We start from the raw sequence: 14060 nt of genomic DNA on the forward strand, positions 1-14060 counted from the left end.
TATAGCCTTAACCCTTGCGACTTTAGTCAGTACAGGTGTTGCTGCGGGGGTGGGCACAGGGACCACTGCATTAATACAGGGGCGAGATCAATACAACTCTTTATGCACTAGCTTAGACCTGGATCTTCAGAGAATAGAAGAGTCCATATCTAAGCTTCAGGACTCTATTGGATCATTAGCAGAAGTAACTTTACAAAACCGAAGAGGGTTAGACCTCTTGTTCTTACAGCAAGGAGGGCTATGTGTTGCCCTGAAAGAGGAATGTTGTTTTTATAGGGACCATTCAGGGCTAATAAAGGACAACATGGCCAAAATAAGAGAAGGGTTGGAGAAAAGAAAATTAGAATGAGAGAACAGTCAAGGATGGTTTAAATCTTGGTTCAACCAATCTCCTTGGTTAACAACCCTCCTCTTGGCTGTCGCAGGACCTCTAATCATCCTGCTGCTATTGGTCACAATTGGTCCCTGCATAATAAATAGGCTACTAACGGCTGATCAGGAAAAAATCGATACTGTCCATCTCTTGGTCCTTCGCCAGAAATACCAAGCCTTAGATACTGCTGAGGAAGATTCCTCAGTCTGACCTAGAAAAAAATGTCCTGTTGTTAGAGAAAGAGGAATTTACTGCTTGTTTGAATATACTGCTTGTCTGAATTTACTACCTGAATTTACTTGTTTAAATTTACTGCTTGTAACCAATTAACTCAACTGGAGACACAGGCATCCAGAGATAGGGGCAAGCGCTACAGCCCTCCCCCCCGGAGCCTGACCTGATCTGTGTCATGTCACGTAGACATGTCTGCTTACACAAGATAACAGGAAAGAGTTGTGCCAGGCCAATACCACCCATCTCTCCCCGATTGAGACACCTGAAGGGAGTTGTAACATTTTTCTTGTTTTAAAGTTATTGGTTTGTGAAATGCTTGCTTTGAAACTATTGGCTGTATAAACACGGGCTTTTGTGTAACGGTTGTGGGAGCCTATATAATCTTTACCTAAAATTGCCTCAGGGTCGATCGCTCTAACCAGACCTGCGTGTCCTGGAAGGACGGTCGGCCCCAGCTAGCTGGTTTAATAAGTCTCTGCTTGATCTTTGCATCTCCATACTCGTGCATTTGTTCTCCACAAGAGACCCACCGAGTCACGGACCCTAACACTACCTCTGGCCTTTGTGGAAAAACACGCTGTTCTGATCTGCCCCAATACAGAACATTTCATAGGATTGTCTACTCTCTCGAGTTACAAAGTCCCATGCAAACTCAGACAGACAAAAACCCTGCATAAAACTGGGAAAATGAACAGCAGACCCCAATCTTAGCTGAAGAAATATTGGCAACTGATTTCTGCTAACTGATTACTTCTTAATACAAGAGACTCTAAGACAGGCTGAGTAGACCTCAGTGGATAGACTTGTACTGTGCAACATCTGGGGACACTAACTTGACACACTGGGCCTTAATAAGGATGACAGATTATTTGGGCTCCAGGGAGGGGACTATGGGAGGGTGCTGGTGGGGGCAGGGCTATAAAGATGATTAAGATTGTTTGAGATATTTTGTATAAAATAAACAAAAAGTTCAATTTTAAAAAAGAGGCAGGGGGGGGGAGAGTAAAGCTAGATGGTCACCAAGCCAAGAGACCACTCACTAGTCAGGAGGCTGTTTCACCTAAAACCACACCGTTATTGTGAGGAATAATTGCCTCCTTAATGAGACATTTCCATTATCTTTCCCAGAAATCCCTCCCCCATTCTTTCCCTAGCAGAACTTTTATTATGTAGCACTGTGGTCTGGTTTCTGAGTAAATCAGAAAACCTTACCTTCTAAGAAAAAAATTCTTTTTTCACTTGGACACTGGGCAAAGCCTGGACATCCTTTCTCAAGCACTGTGGACTTTCTCACTGTTTTTCTCTGAAGCTACCCTCACCCCCTTTCTAGTATGTGGATGCTTGGTTACCATGACTGCTTGCTAACCTTCATTCTATGCTGATTTTCTCTCAACATCTAGTAAGACTGTCCTCATGCTTCCTTCTAAGACGATTTCTGCATCCTTTATTAACATATGAACGAGAATAACAAGTCAACCAGGAATTCCATTATCCTTACCAAGGTAACAGATGAATTTTTGCTTTGTTCACAGTAGTGTGATATCTGTATTATATAGTTACACTCATAAAAAAGGCAGGGAACAATATTATTAACAGTAATCTTAGCAGCAGTAGCCAGAGCTGGCATTCACTGGAAAAAAATAAATATACCAGTACTTTATATGTAGTAGCAATTTATCTCTCCAAATAATTTCAAGATGGTGATTGCTATAAATCCCATTTCCAGATTAGTAAATTGAGGCAAGAAAGTTGCCCAGAATATACAGAATCTTATAACTTAGTACCACTTTTTCCAAATAAGCATGCACTTTATTATATAGGTAATTTAAACCACACTTAAAAGATGAACTGATTTTCCCGAAAACCATGTTTTCATTACACTATTTGTTACCTCAAAATCTATTCCCCCCTGAGAATAACTGCTTTTTCATAGCTAAGGTTTCCTTTTCTTTCCCTCAGACTCTATTAAACTTATTTCTAGCCTTCTCAATCATTAGATCACATATCAGTTGTGTTCCTTTCAACTTCAGTTCTGAACTTCAGCTTAGATGAGTCCTCACAGTGCCCACAATACTCTAGCACAGTCTGTCTCATATCTATATTTTCCCCAGGTTTCATGTTTAACAATATCAATGTTTAAGGATAGATGAATAGTTCACTTTATGAAGTAATTTCACTTTTGCATGCTAGGTAGTAAGTAGCACTGGTGAGATAAACATTCATCACTCAAATAAATAAGAATCTATTTTAGGATACCGATAGCAGGTGAATTTTTCTACTCATAAGCTTCTCTTGCTCTTGGGATTAATTTCTTAGTTTACTGGAAATTATTGATATAAACTGATAAAAATTCAATAAAGTTTCAAAGATTACATATGAAAATGAATTCATTATACAGAGCAGGAAGCAACTGCAATTACTCTAGAAACAAATACCATAGAAACAAATAGTTAACTAAGCATTGGCTATTTAAATACTTCCTTTTTTGACATGTTTTGCTATGACCCTCAGGTAGTCTTAAAGTCCTGGGTTCAAGTCATTCTTCTTACTCAGCCTCTGCTTCTTAGTACCTGAGATGACAGGTGTGACTATTGTCCCTTCTTGTGCCCTTATTTTTTTTTCACTATATTCAATTTCAATCCAAATCTAAAATTTCCTATAGTACAAAATGTCTCCAAACTTGACTTATACATGAGAATATTGCAAATGAAAGCAAAAATTAGATTTTTGAAAATTATTCTTATTTTATTTCACATATATTTCTATGTAACATAGTGTGTTTCATGAAATCCATCTACTATGTAATCTAAATAAGCTTTATTTATTCAGCATTACATACGCTACAGGGCACTGAACAAATTGATAAAAATATAACAAAGTCAGAAAGAGAAAACATCCTTACCTTTAAAGAAGACAAAATTTCCATCACTGTTTTCATAAACTGCATCGATACTGGGAGGCAAGCCGCGCCAGAAGTAGGTAATTTGCATGGGGTAGCCATCCATCACCCTGTTGTTTCTGACTCGCCAAAACCACTGGTCCTACAAAGTAAACAAAAGCATCACTCAGTGGTCCTTCAGGCCTGGACAGCATTGGCCACACAATCCTGGACCGGACAGATTAAAGTTAAGCTAATATCCTTATAGGCCTCTTTTATCAACACTATTTGAGGAAAAGCTAACACTTTTTAGTAAACCAGTTTAAGTAAATTCCTGACTTCCTAACCCTTAGAGTGAGATTAAAAACTGTCAAAATACTCAAAGTTTTCATTTTATATTATCCCTAAAACTTTCTAGTCAGAAAAACAGAAACAACTCAGATAAGCTCCTGACTTGTGTGTGTGTGTGTGTGTGTGTGTGTGTGTGTGTGTGGTAGTACAGTAGGTGGTAGTGATTGCATACCTTCTATATGCACAAGAACGTTTTTAGCTATGTATATCATCATGCCTCAGATACTGAGGACTGAACAGAAAGATCATACCTCTCAGGATGCCTATGTCATGCTATTGCCTTGTTTAATGATAAATAGAGAACTTGACCATCTAATGTGTCTTGGATTGGTCAGTAATGGTAGCTCTAAAGAAGCAAATTTATCTTGGAAAAAGAAAAATCACCATTGGGTTAATTTTCTCCCCTACCTGCTCTCACAGGTTCCTTTACCTCCTTCAATAACACAGGTGGCCTGTCTATTCTTATCTCTGGAGAATAACACATGACTTGCCTTGCAGGTGTTTATGAAGTTGGTGAATTACTAATTAAACTGAACATAATGTATTTTATTTTTATTTATTATTTTTTTTTGCTTTGTGTTTTGTTTCTTTTTGAGACAGTGGCCTTTGTAGCCCCAAATGGCCTGGATTTTACTATGTAAACCAGGCTGGCCACAATTTCAGAGATTCACCTGCCTCTACCTCCTGAGTGCTGAGATTAAAGACATGCACCACAAAACTCAGCTGAACCTAATGTATTTTGACATACATCACTACTATTGAAGAAATATTCAAAATGAAACAAAAATATACCAAAATGCTTTATCTGATGACCCTGAATAGTTTCCTATTGAATATTTCAGAATCAAGTTATTCAATATTCTTTGATGTTAGAAAAAGCAGGCATATTTAATAAATTATTATTATTTAAAAATATTTTACTTAGTATTTTATTGTATGTATGTATTGCCTACATACATGTATGTGTACCCATGTTGTGCAATTCCCACAGAGGCCAGAAGAGGGCAACAAATCCCCCAGAACTGGTGTTATGGGTAGTTGCTAGCTGCCATGTGGGTTCTGGGAACTGAACCTGGGTCCTCTGCAAGAGCAGCCAGTTCCTTTAACTGCTGAGCTGTCTCTCTAGCCTCTAAAATATTATTATTATTTTTTTAATTTTATGTGTATGAGTGTATTGTCTGTATCACTCCAGCCCCCTAAAATATTATTTTTAACCCAGGAACATTTTACTTTATTTCAAATTTCATTACATTTCAAATGCTCATACATATTAATATAAACTATTTCATTTGAAATCATATCTTTAATAAGTATCTCTTACATGTTTATTTTGTTTGCAATTCTCTGCCCTCTTCTCTCATCTCTCAACTTAGATATCCATGAATGATTTGTTGGTCAGCTTCTCAAATTTCTGGTTGAGTATAAGTTGACGTCACTATACTTTGTAGGATTTACTGATGTACTGAACAAATCTACTCAGGATTATTTTGTGTAATGTATATGACAATTATGGCTCTATCCCATTGCTCCTTGTTCTAGTTATTATGGGCCTTCTCTATGAATCCCTGTTATGGAGAAGAAGAACAATAACTTCATTACTGGGCCTGAGTTCATATCCTGTTCTTCTGTTTCCTAATACCTTGGTCAAGATATTAGTCCTTGACTTAACAACAAATTCATAACTTAATCTCAGTGTGATTACTGTACTAAACACAGAAGACTACTGAGACATATAGGCACACAAATTCAAAGATTTTAAAAATATATTTAATCTTTATTCCAAACCAATAAACACAAATGACTAAACAATTCTGAATTCTAACAAATAAATCAATGGCCATGATTAATTTTTGAACAATGAAATACACACACACATAAGCTCTAACTGAAGAATGAGGAAAAAACAATTGAAGATCACTGGACTCTTCTCCAGCTTTCACCAGATGTGTTTCCCATTGCCACACTGTTCCCATATCAGGACACAGAGCCAGTGAATCTTTGCGGTCTGGAGATAGAAATGGGAGTTCTGTCTCAAAATCCACAGCCAATTTGCAAAAATTAGAAGTAAGCACAGAATCATGCAGGAATTCATGCTTATGTCTTGTTGTCAGAAGCCTGAGCAGAAAGGAACATACATATCATTGAGAAACTATTCTCTGATGGAGGATGCCAACTCCCTTGATTCTCACCATAGATTAACAGTTTAGAAATGAGGCTTGAAAATAATTCTTAGAGAAAGGAAAGATGTATGATGATATTTAGGCTCTATACAAATTTTCTGTATCAGTGTAACATTGTCTAAACTGAAGTCCCTCATTCCACCCCCACATATCTGCTAGTCAGTTTTCCCCCACCTCTTCCCAGCTTTATTTTCTTTTGTTGAATCTGTCACAGTGTTAGACAATACTTGTTTTACTTGTTTCTTATGTATTCTGTCTTCACAATGGCAGTGGTGTCTGTGTGTGTTTTGTTCATTTATGATTCTCCATTTCCAGAAAAGTACCTTGCCCACAGAGGTTGTTTAATGAATATATTTGAAAGAAAAAAACTTATGGAGGAAAGAGTAAAGTAAAAATAACTCTTTTAGAAATCAAAGGTTTAAAAACAAATCTAAGATTCTTTGCTATGGCCAAGAAAGAAAAGCTGTGTAGGAGTTATAGAATACAATAAATTCTACCTGAATATTCACATGCCACATATTATATTTCAATACTTATATGCTATTTAAATCTTTAAACTATGAAGGAAAAATACATTTTCATTATTTCAAACAATGGAAGTTCTGCTCTAATAATAGATGTGAAGGGAAAGAAAAGTGACCTCTAACAGATTCTAAATCTGCTCCCTGTGTATTGATTCTGGACTTAAAAATCTAGCTTAACTAACTAAATCACTAACTTACTAACTAAGCCAACAAAAGTGTAGCCCTAAGAAAGTGTATAGGAGGAGATGGGGTATATTAGCATCATAGAACCAGTATATCTGTAGTTAGCTTATGAAAATAAACAATAATTTTAAATGACAAAATTAGACTCCTTCTTAGACGATATTTCACTTCAGATATAAACATTTATAGATTTATATACCAACTTATCATTCTCTACAGCATGGGTCCCAGAAAGGTCATTTTGTTCATAGAAATAAGTCTCCTGAATTTCATACAGTGTACATACGAGTAATAATAAACATTATATATTAGGTTACTTTTATTTCCCTCAAAATTCTGGCTTATGCCAGGCATGTGTTAGCTAACAACTCTGTAGGAAAGGATCCTCCTGATGTGTGGACATGAAAAGAAGAGATGATAGATATGGTACATCCTCTCATAACCAGTGAAGGGTGCTATTTTCAGGACTCTAGCAGCAGCAGAAACAGCAAAAACAATCAGTAGACTTGATTAGCTTTTGCTTCTCTTTTGATAGATTTATTTATTTATCTAGCAACATGTTCCAAACTGAGCTTTGCCAGTTCTCATTCATCTTTGAGCTCTCTTCTATGAGCCCTTCCTAGGTAGACCAGGCAACTCTGCCTTCTGGTTTCTGAAAGAGCATCTGAAGTTTCTGTATTTCTAACCATCAGTGTTGCCACCATCATGGTCTGAGCTGAGATGATTGTGATGCCAACCCAGTATCTCTGATCTTCCATCTTCTGCATTCAGAATGAAGTCCAAACTCCAGTCCCTCCCTGAATTTGAGACACATCTCCCTACAGCCCCTCTTTTGCTCACAATGACCAAATTACATCAGCTTCCAAACAAGTTTTCCACTACTATTTTTATCTTTTATTTTGAGCCATAGTCTCTCTAAGTTGTCCAGGCTGGGCTTGAACTGGTTCTGTAGCTCAGGCATTCCTTAGACTCATCTCATTTTCTGGAGTAGCTAGTAATACAAGCCTGCAACACTGGGCCTGGCTCCCTTCCTTTTATCCTTCCTTTTTCCTTCCTTCCTTCCTTCCTTCCTTCCTTCCTTCCTTCCTTCCTTCCTCCCTCCCTCCTTCCTCCTTCCTTCCTTCTTCCTTCCTTCCTTCATTCTTCCTTCTTCACTCCTTCCTCCTTCTCTCCTTCCTTCCTCCCTCCATCCCTCCCTCCTTCTTCCTTCCTTCCTCCTTCCTTCCTTCCTTCCCTCCCTCCTTCCCTCCTTCCTTTTTCCCTCCCTCCCACCCTCCTTCCTCAGCCTTCTTCTTTCTCTTCCTCCTTTTCTTCCTCTTCTGCTTCCTTTCCTTCATTCCTTTCTTTCTCTCCTTCATTCTTTCCCTCCCTCTGTCTGTATCTCTTTCTTTCCTTCTCTCTCTCTCTCTCTCTCTCTCTCTCTCTCTCTCTCTCTCTCTCTCTCAAAACAATTTCCCCAAGTAGTACTGGCTGGCCTGGAACTGGCTATGGAGACAAGCCTGGCCTCAAATTCACAGAGCGTCATCTGTCTCTGCCTCCCAATGCTGGGATAAAGGGCAAGCACCACCACTCCCAGCCTTCCTTCCTATTTCTTGATAGTAAAGTACTAAAGTTCTTTCCTTCTTCAAGACTTCTTACACAAACGTCACTCTATTATGAATCTTCCTTCCCTTCCCTTTTTCACAGTCTTGTTTAGATGAGCCAGAATCCTCCTTAATTCTCAGTAGAAATATCATTTCCACAAAAAGGCCTATGTGGCCTTCCTCCAATTCAGGTGCTAAAATCTTAACCTCTAAAGAGATATGTCTTTTGGGGAGTGATTAACTCATGAGTGTGTAGACTTTAAGAATGGGATTCTTCCCTTTACAAGCAGGCCTCAGAGCACTCCCTGTCCTTTCTACTGTGTAAGGACACAGAAAGTACTATGTATGCAGAAAGAGTCCTTACTAGAGACAGAACTGTGAGAAAGATGTTTCTGTCATTTATAAAATACATAACATGACATTTTGTTATAACCACCTACAGAAACTTTATTATTCTATTTCATAGCAATATTTCTATTTCATGTTACCTAGGCAATCTTTTATCATATATGCATACCTGCATAGTATGTGTGTGTGTGTGTACACATGTGTATGTGTGTGTATGTGACTTAATAATGTTCTCCTGCTCCACTATGCTATGTGCTCTACAATGACATGAACAATGTGTAATTTTGCTTATCACTAAATCATTAGTATTAAGAATTGCGTTGTATAGCTATTTCCTCTAAATCAAAACATTCTATCCTAAAGGGAAAAGAAAGTCTCATAAGACCCGGGAAGTTTATGAAACATACAAGACTCATGAAGTGCCTCCCTGAGGTTCTGTCAGCAGCAAACATTGCTGAGGAGAAAGTGGTGGCAGGGAGATGTAAGTCTTCCGTGAAGCACCCTGCAGAATTTTCAGGGGGTTTAGGGATGCAGGTTTTGTAAGTTGTCACTCACTGTGGGGTAAGATTTGGGGTGATACAATTGCCTGTAAATTTCTCTTGCTTCTGTAAATAATCCCTCACCAATGCTCCAATAAATAACCCCAATAAACATTGGTTCACTAAGAGAGATTTAGATGAAATTATTATTATTATTAGTAGTAGTAGTAGTAGTATTCAGTTATTGGTGCCCTATTTGGTAATAGACATTTGTTTACCTCTACCCTGGAAAAGTCACAGAATAACTTCATATACTGTAGGAGCCAAATGTTTAATTAACAGATAATTTTTCACCAAATCAGTAGGATAAATAGTGCATAAGTCTGTGATTGTTCAAAACAAGGTGACTTTTTTTACTAAATCTGTCAAATTTACTTGTTAAGATGATAGTCTGATAAAGAGATCTCATTAGTTGTGAAGGGACAGTAAAAAAACATACATGTGCAAATGCAGATTTGTGTTGCTCTTGGAGGCTTATGATGTGCGGAAAGTGAAATCAGGTATGGAAAGGTGGTGAAAAGTGAAGCTGTATACACAATAAGCAGAACAATAATTTACAGGAACATTTAAAAAGCAAAGGAAATAATGCAGTGTATATGAATTCCCATAAAGAACTGTCTGAGGTACCATGAATACATGCCACAGCTTGGACCACACTTGGATATAGACTCTACAAGTGGCTGAGTTTAGAGGCAGCAATGCAAAAGTAACTATGGTCATCGGTTGGGAAGTGGGCCTCAGCAATGAACACTCATGTTTAAGCATTGTCCAATGTTTATCCAGACTAGTCCTTTTGTTCTTTTAAGGGGCAAGAAGAATGCAATGGGAATTTCAGGATAAAGTGGCTGGTGCCCACTATTTGAGTTAGGGAAACGGGATGTGTGCTCTGTATCAAGTGTCCTTAATTAGTCAAAAATTTCACTATTAAGCTGACTCATTTCCTGTATTTATTTTAAAAGTACAAGGGAAGTGAATAATCAGAATTTCTTATGAATTTTATTATGTTAGTAGTTTAAAATTCACCATATACTATGACAAAATGCTTGAAATCTTGTGTGGGGCTATTGGGGGTGCAGAGAGAGGAGGGGGTCTAAATAAGATTAATATGTATTGTTATAACAGGTGTAGTGGTGCCAGCCTTTAATCCCAGTCCTCTGTAGGCAGAGGCAGGTAGATCTCTGTTATTTTGAGGTCAGTCTGGTCCACATAGTGACTTCCAGGTGGGCCTGGACTAGGGAGACCCTGTCAATAAACAAAACAAAACAAGACAAAAAAAGTTTCCTATTCATGTCCATAATCACTGAAATTCTTGAAGTTAAAATATATCATATCCAATAATAATTATAGGTTAAATTAATTTATTTTTAAGATGTTTAAGATGAGTGTTTAAATTCTTTAAGGTTAAATGATCTTTAAGATATTTAAGATAAATGTTTAAATTGGGCTTAGTGGAGCATGCCTTTCATCCCAGCACTCTGAGTCAAACTCAGGTAGATCTCCATGCGATCCAGGCCAGCCTGTTTTCTATGTGAGTTCCAGGCCAGCTGTGACTACAGGAAGAACCCTGTCTGAAAAAGATTTTTTTTCTAAAAGTAGTCTTTCTAAATCGTTCAAATTTAGGCATTCATTATCAAATTCTGTTGAAAAAGTGATAAAGGCTATCATTTCTCCAAATAACCAGAAGTAAAATGAAACAACTGAGGAAATTTAGATTTTTGGTTTTAAAATCAACCTGTAGTTTTACTTTTCTTAAAAACACTCTGTTTCTTGAAAATATTGCTTTGTTTTTCATGTAATATGGCTAAATGAAAAGCAACTTTCTGTCACGAACAGAAAATGCCATGAGTGAAGGAAAGGTCTATGACAAGCAAGGAGAAAATACACCTATCTCAGATCATAATGCATCAATTAGGTATTAAAAATACTCTTTAAAGAAATAAAGCTTGAAAATCAATAAAAATCTTACAGAATATGCAAAAAAAGGACAGTTCTAAACTCAGAGGAAAATATATACAACCTGTCTTATAAGTAGTGAAATATAAGCTGAAAGTGTTCTGTGATAGTATGTCTTTCTTATCCAATAGCTTTGATGTTATGGTCTGTAGAAAAAAAAAAGTGTCTCTCATTTATTCCTGGTTGGGGTGCAAAATAGCAGAACACCTGTGAAAATCAACATCACCACATCTGCTAGCACACACTGTGGACTGGTTCTTTTACCTGCCTTGCCTTCTCAAGCAGTCTACCTCACCATTGAACAACAAGCATAATGCAGTCAAACACAACATCCAATCATGCAGCAGAATTAGACTTTGAGAATACATTATTGGATATGGAATCTGGTAGCAAAATATGCTGTCTTCTGTGTAAAAGAGGATAGGAAAAATCCTGCATCTATATTGATATAGTTAATGAATTTAGATGTAAATATACTTTTTTAATGCTTGAATTTACATATGCACCACACACACACAAACACACACAGAGTCACAGATAGAACACCAACTGGTAAATGTAGAGTTTTCAGATGTTCTTTATAATTTTGGAAATTTTCTTAAAATATATTAAAAATGTGTACTTACTAAAAATATCTGGAAACATATAGGCACTAGATAGTCCATAAAAGATAAAGTGTTTATAAATTCTTGTGTTGACGAATACTATTTAACAATTAGATGGAAATTAATCAAATGTTCATTTATTAGCTATTTAATATGCTGCCATAAATAATGCTATTGTCCACATGGGAGGAGCTTGAGATAAAGTCTCACTCTGTAGGTCTGGCTGACGAGAATTTGTTGTATAGACCAAACTGACCTCAAACTCACAGAGAGTCTCCTGCTTTGCCTAAGACAAATACGTAATATACATATATATTAATTTTATTTATTATTCTTATTTTATGTGTATGAGTGTATTGCCTGTATGTATGTCAATGCATCCCTGTCATGCAATGCCCAAAGTTGTCAGAAGGAGGTGTTGGAGTCCCATGACACTAGAATTATAGATGGTTATTAGCTGTCATATGGTTGCTGGACATCAAACCTAGGTCCTCTCTAAGAGCAACAAATGTTCTTCATGGCTAAGCCATCTCTCCAGCCACCTAGAAAAATATGTTTTACACCATGAAACTGAATAAGTATATGCTGTCTTTAATCATATTATATGTAGATTGGAAACATATAATTAATTATTGTGATACAATACAAATAAGTTTACTCAGTTTCATACTAAACTGTTGTTGACTGCTTGTATAGGGAACTATAAAGGACACTATATTGTTTAAAGAAAGAGAATGAAGTCATACATATTGAGGTAGATATATTTCTTTTCCATACTAGGAAAGAAAATATTAGATTATAGCTTGGAGAACAAAAAGAAAACTATAAGGACGATGTGCCCTTGCATAGCCTATCTCATTGCAAAAGTTTGTGCCCTTGCATGGTGGATATGCCTTACAAAAGTAATACCATTCTGAACTCTCTCTCTAGCTGCTGACCAGGGATTCATAGATCCTCAAATAATACCGGTCATTATCACTGCTCTTGGTTACCAAACAGAACTGAGTGGTAAGTCCCTATTGCTGATACTATATACATGAGCTGTAGAAAAAACAAGGAGAAATCAAGCTGGTGCTAATTTCAGAGCCTCATTTCCACTGGCTAATGTTCATAGTGCTGGAAGGTGCTACACATGCTACTAGAAGGAAAAAATAATCATCAATTACCCACCTGTGAATACTGTAAACTACAACAACTGCCCTCACAAGATATGCCCACTGGTGTATTAGTGGCACAAATATTGTAGGAGTAACCAACAACTCCTTAATTGGATTTAAGGTTCACTTCCTAGGATGGATCCCATCCCCATCACTGGAACCTGAGGCTAGACAGATCACAAAACATAGGGGAGAACCTAATACTAGTTTTCTACTAAATAGTTATTGTATTAAATTAACACTTAATGATTTATTATTATACTCATATATTAATGCATTTTATAACTGTCACCAGAGAAGTTTCCTTCCATAATGTTGGAGACCATGCTGACTGGTAGCCCTCCCTTCCCCCCAGGGCAAGCAGCCTCCAGAGAACTTGCTGATCAGTCCTCCCTGCCCCCTAAGATAAGCAACCTTTCCGATGACTCAAGATAAGCCTGAGCAACCACCAATTTCCTTAGCCTGCAACCAGACCTTGGCACTAGGTCCCCTCATCTTAAGGGACATTCATTAACCTGTTGAGACAACACCTTCCCTCCCTCTTCCCCAGCTAACTTCCTGCTTCAGCCTGTATAAGAATCCCCGTGGAAAAATAAACTTTGGCAGCTTGATCATAGTTCTTTGTCTTGCTGTCATTCTTTGTGTCTCTTGTCCCATCATTCCAGGTCCCTGGGAGTTCGAGTCTCCATCTCCCACCCTGCTGGCCGGGGCAACTGGTGTCCAGAACGTGGGGCTCGAAGCCCCCAGGATCCCCTGATCATATGGGTGGACCCGGACGGCACTGAGCCACTGTGGCCTGAGGAAGGTTAAGCACCAGCTCGCATAAGGATCACTGCAGCCTTACCCAGCTGTGATACAGATTCGAGGGAGATTTCTTCACGGCGATGATACGGTAGGAATTAATCATGGGACAAGAATTCAGTAAGGAAGATGTATTCATAAAATGTCTTAAAGATTCTCTCAAGACATGGGGAAGTAGGGTTAAAAAGAAAGATTCAAAGAGATTTCTTGAATATATTGGGGAAATTTGCCCTTGGTTCCCCCAAGAAGGAACTATAGATGAGAAATGCTGGATGGGTATTGGTAACTGCCTCCAAGATTACTATAATACCTTTGGCCCTGAAAACGTCCTAGTGTCTGCCTTTTCATACT

General features: G+C 37.6%; 1 protein-coding gene across 1 annotated transcript in view; it reads right to left on the reverse strand.

The window, feature by feature from the left end:
• Positions 1 to 14060, reverse strand: part of Mmp16 (matrix metallopeptidase 16) — a 316715-nt gene that overhangs the window by 46215 nt on the left and 256440 nt on the right. The window contains exon 7 of the mRNA XM_008851106.3: positions 3510 to 3648. Within this exon, the coding sequence (XP_008849328.1) occupies positions 3510 to 3648 (139 nt within the window). The remainder of the gene's footprint in view (positions 1 to 3509; positions 3649 to 14060) is intronic.

The sequence above is a fragment of the Nannospalax galili genome, unplaced genomic scaffold (genome assembly GCF_000622305.1).
Source record: "Nannospalax galili isolate Female #2095 unplaced genomic scaffold, S.galili_v1.0 scaffold1205, whole genome shotgun sequence".
Taxonomy (NCBI): Eukaryota; Metazoa; Chordata; class Mammalia; order Rodentia; family Spalacidae; genus Nannospalax; species Nannospalax galili.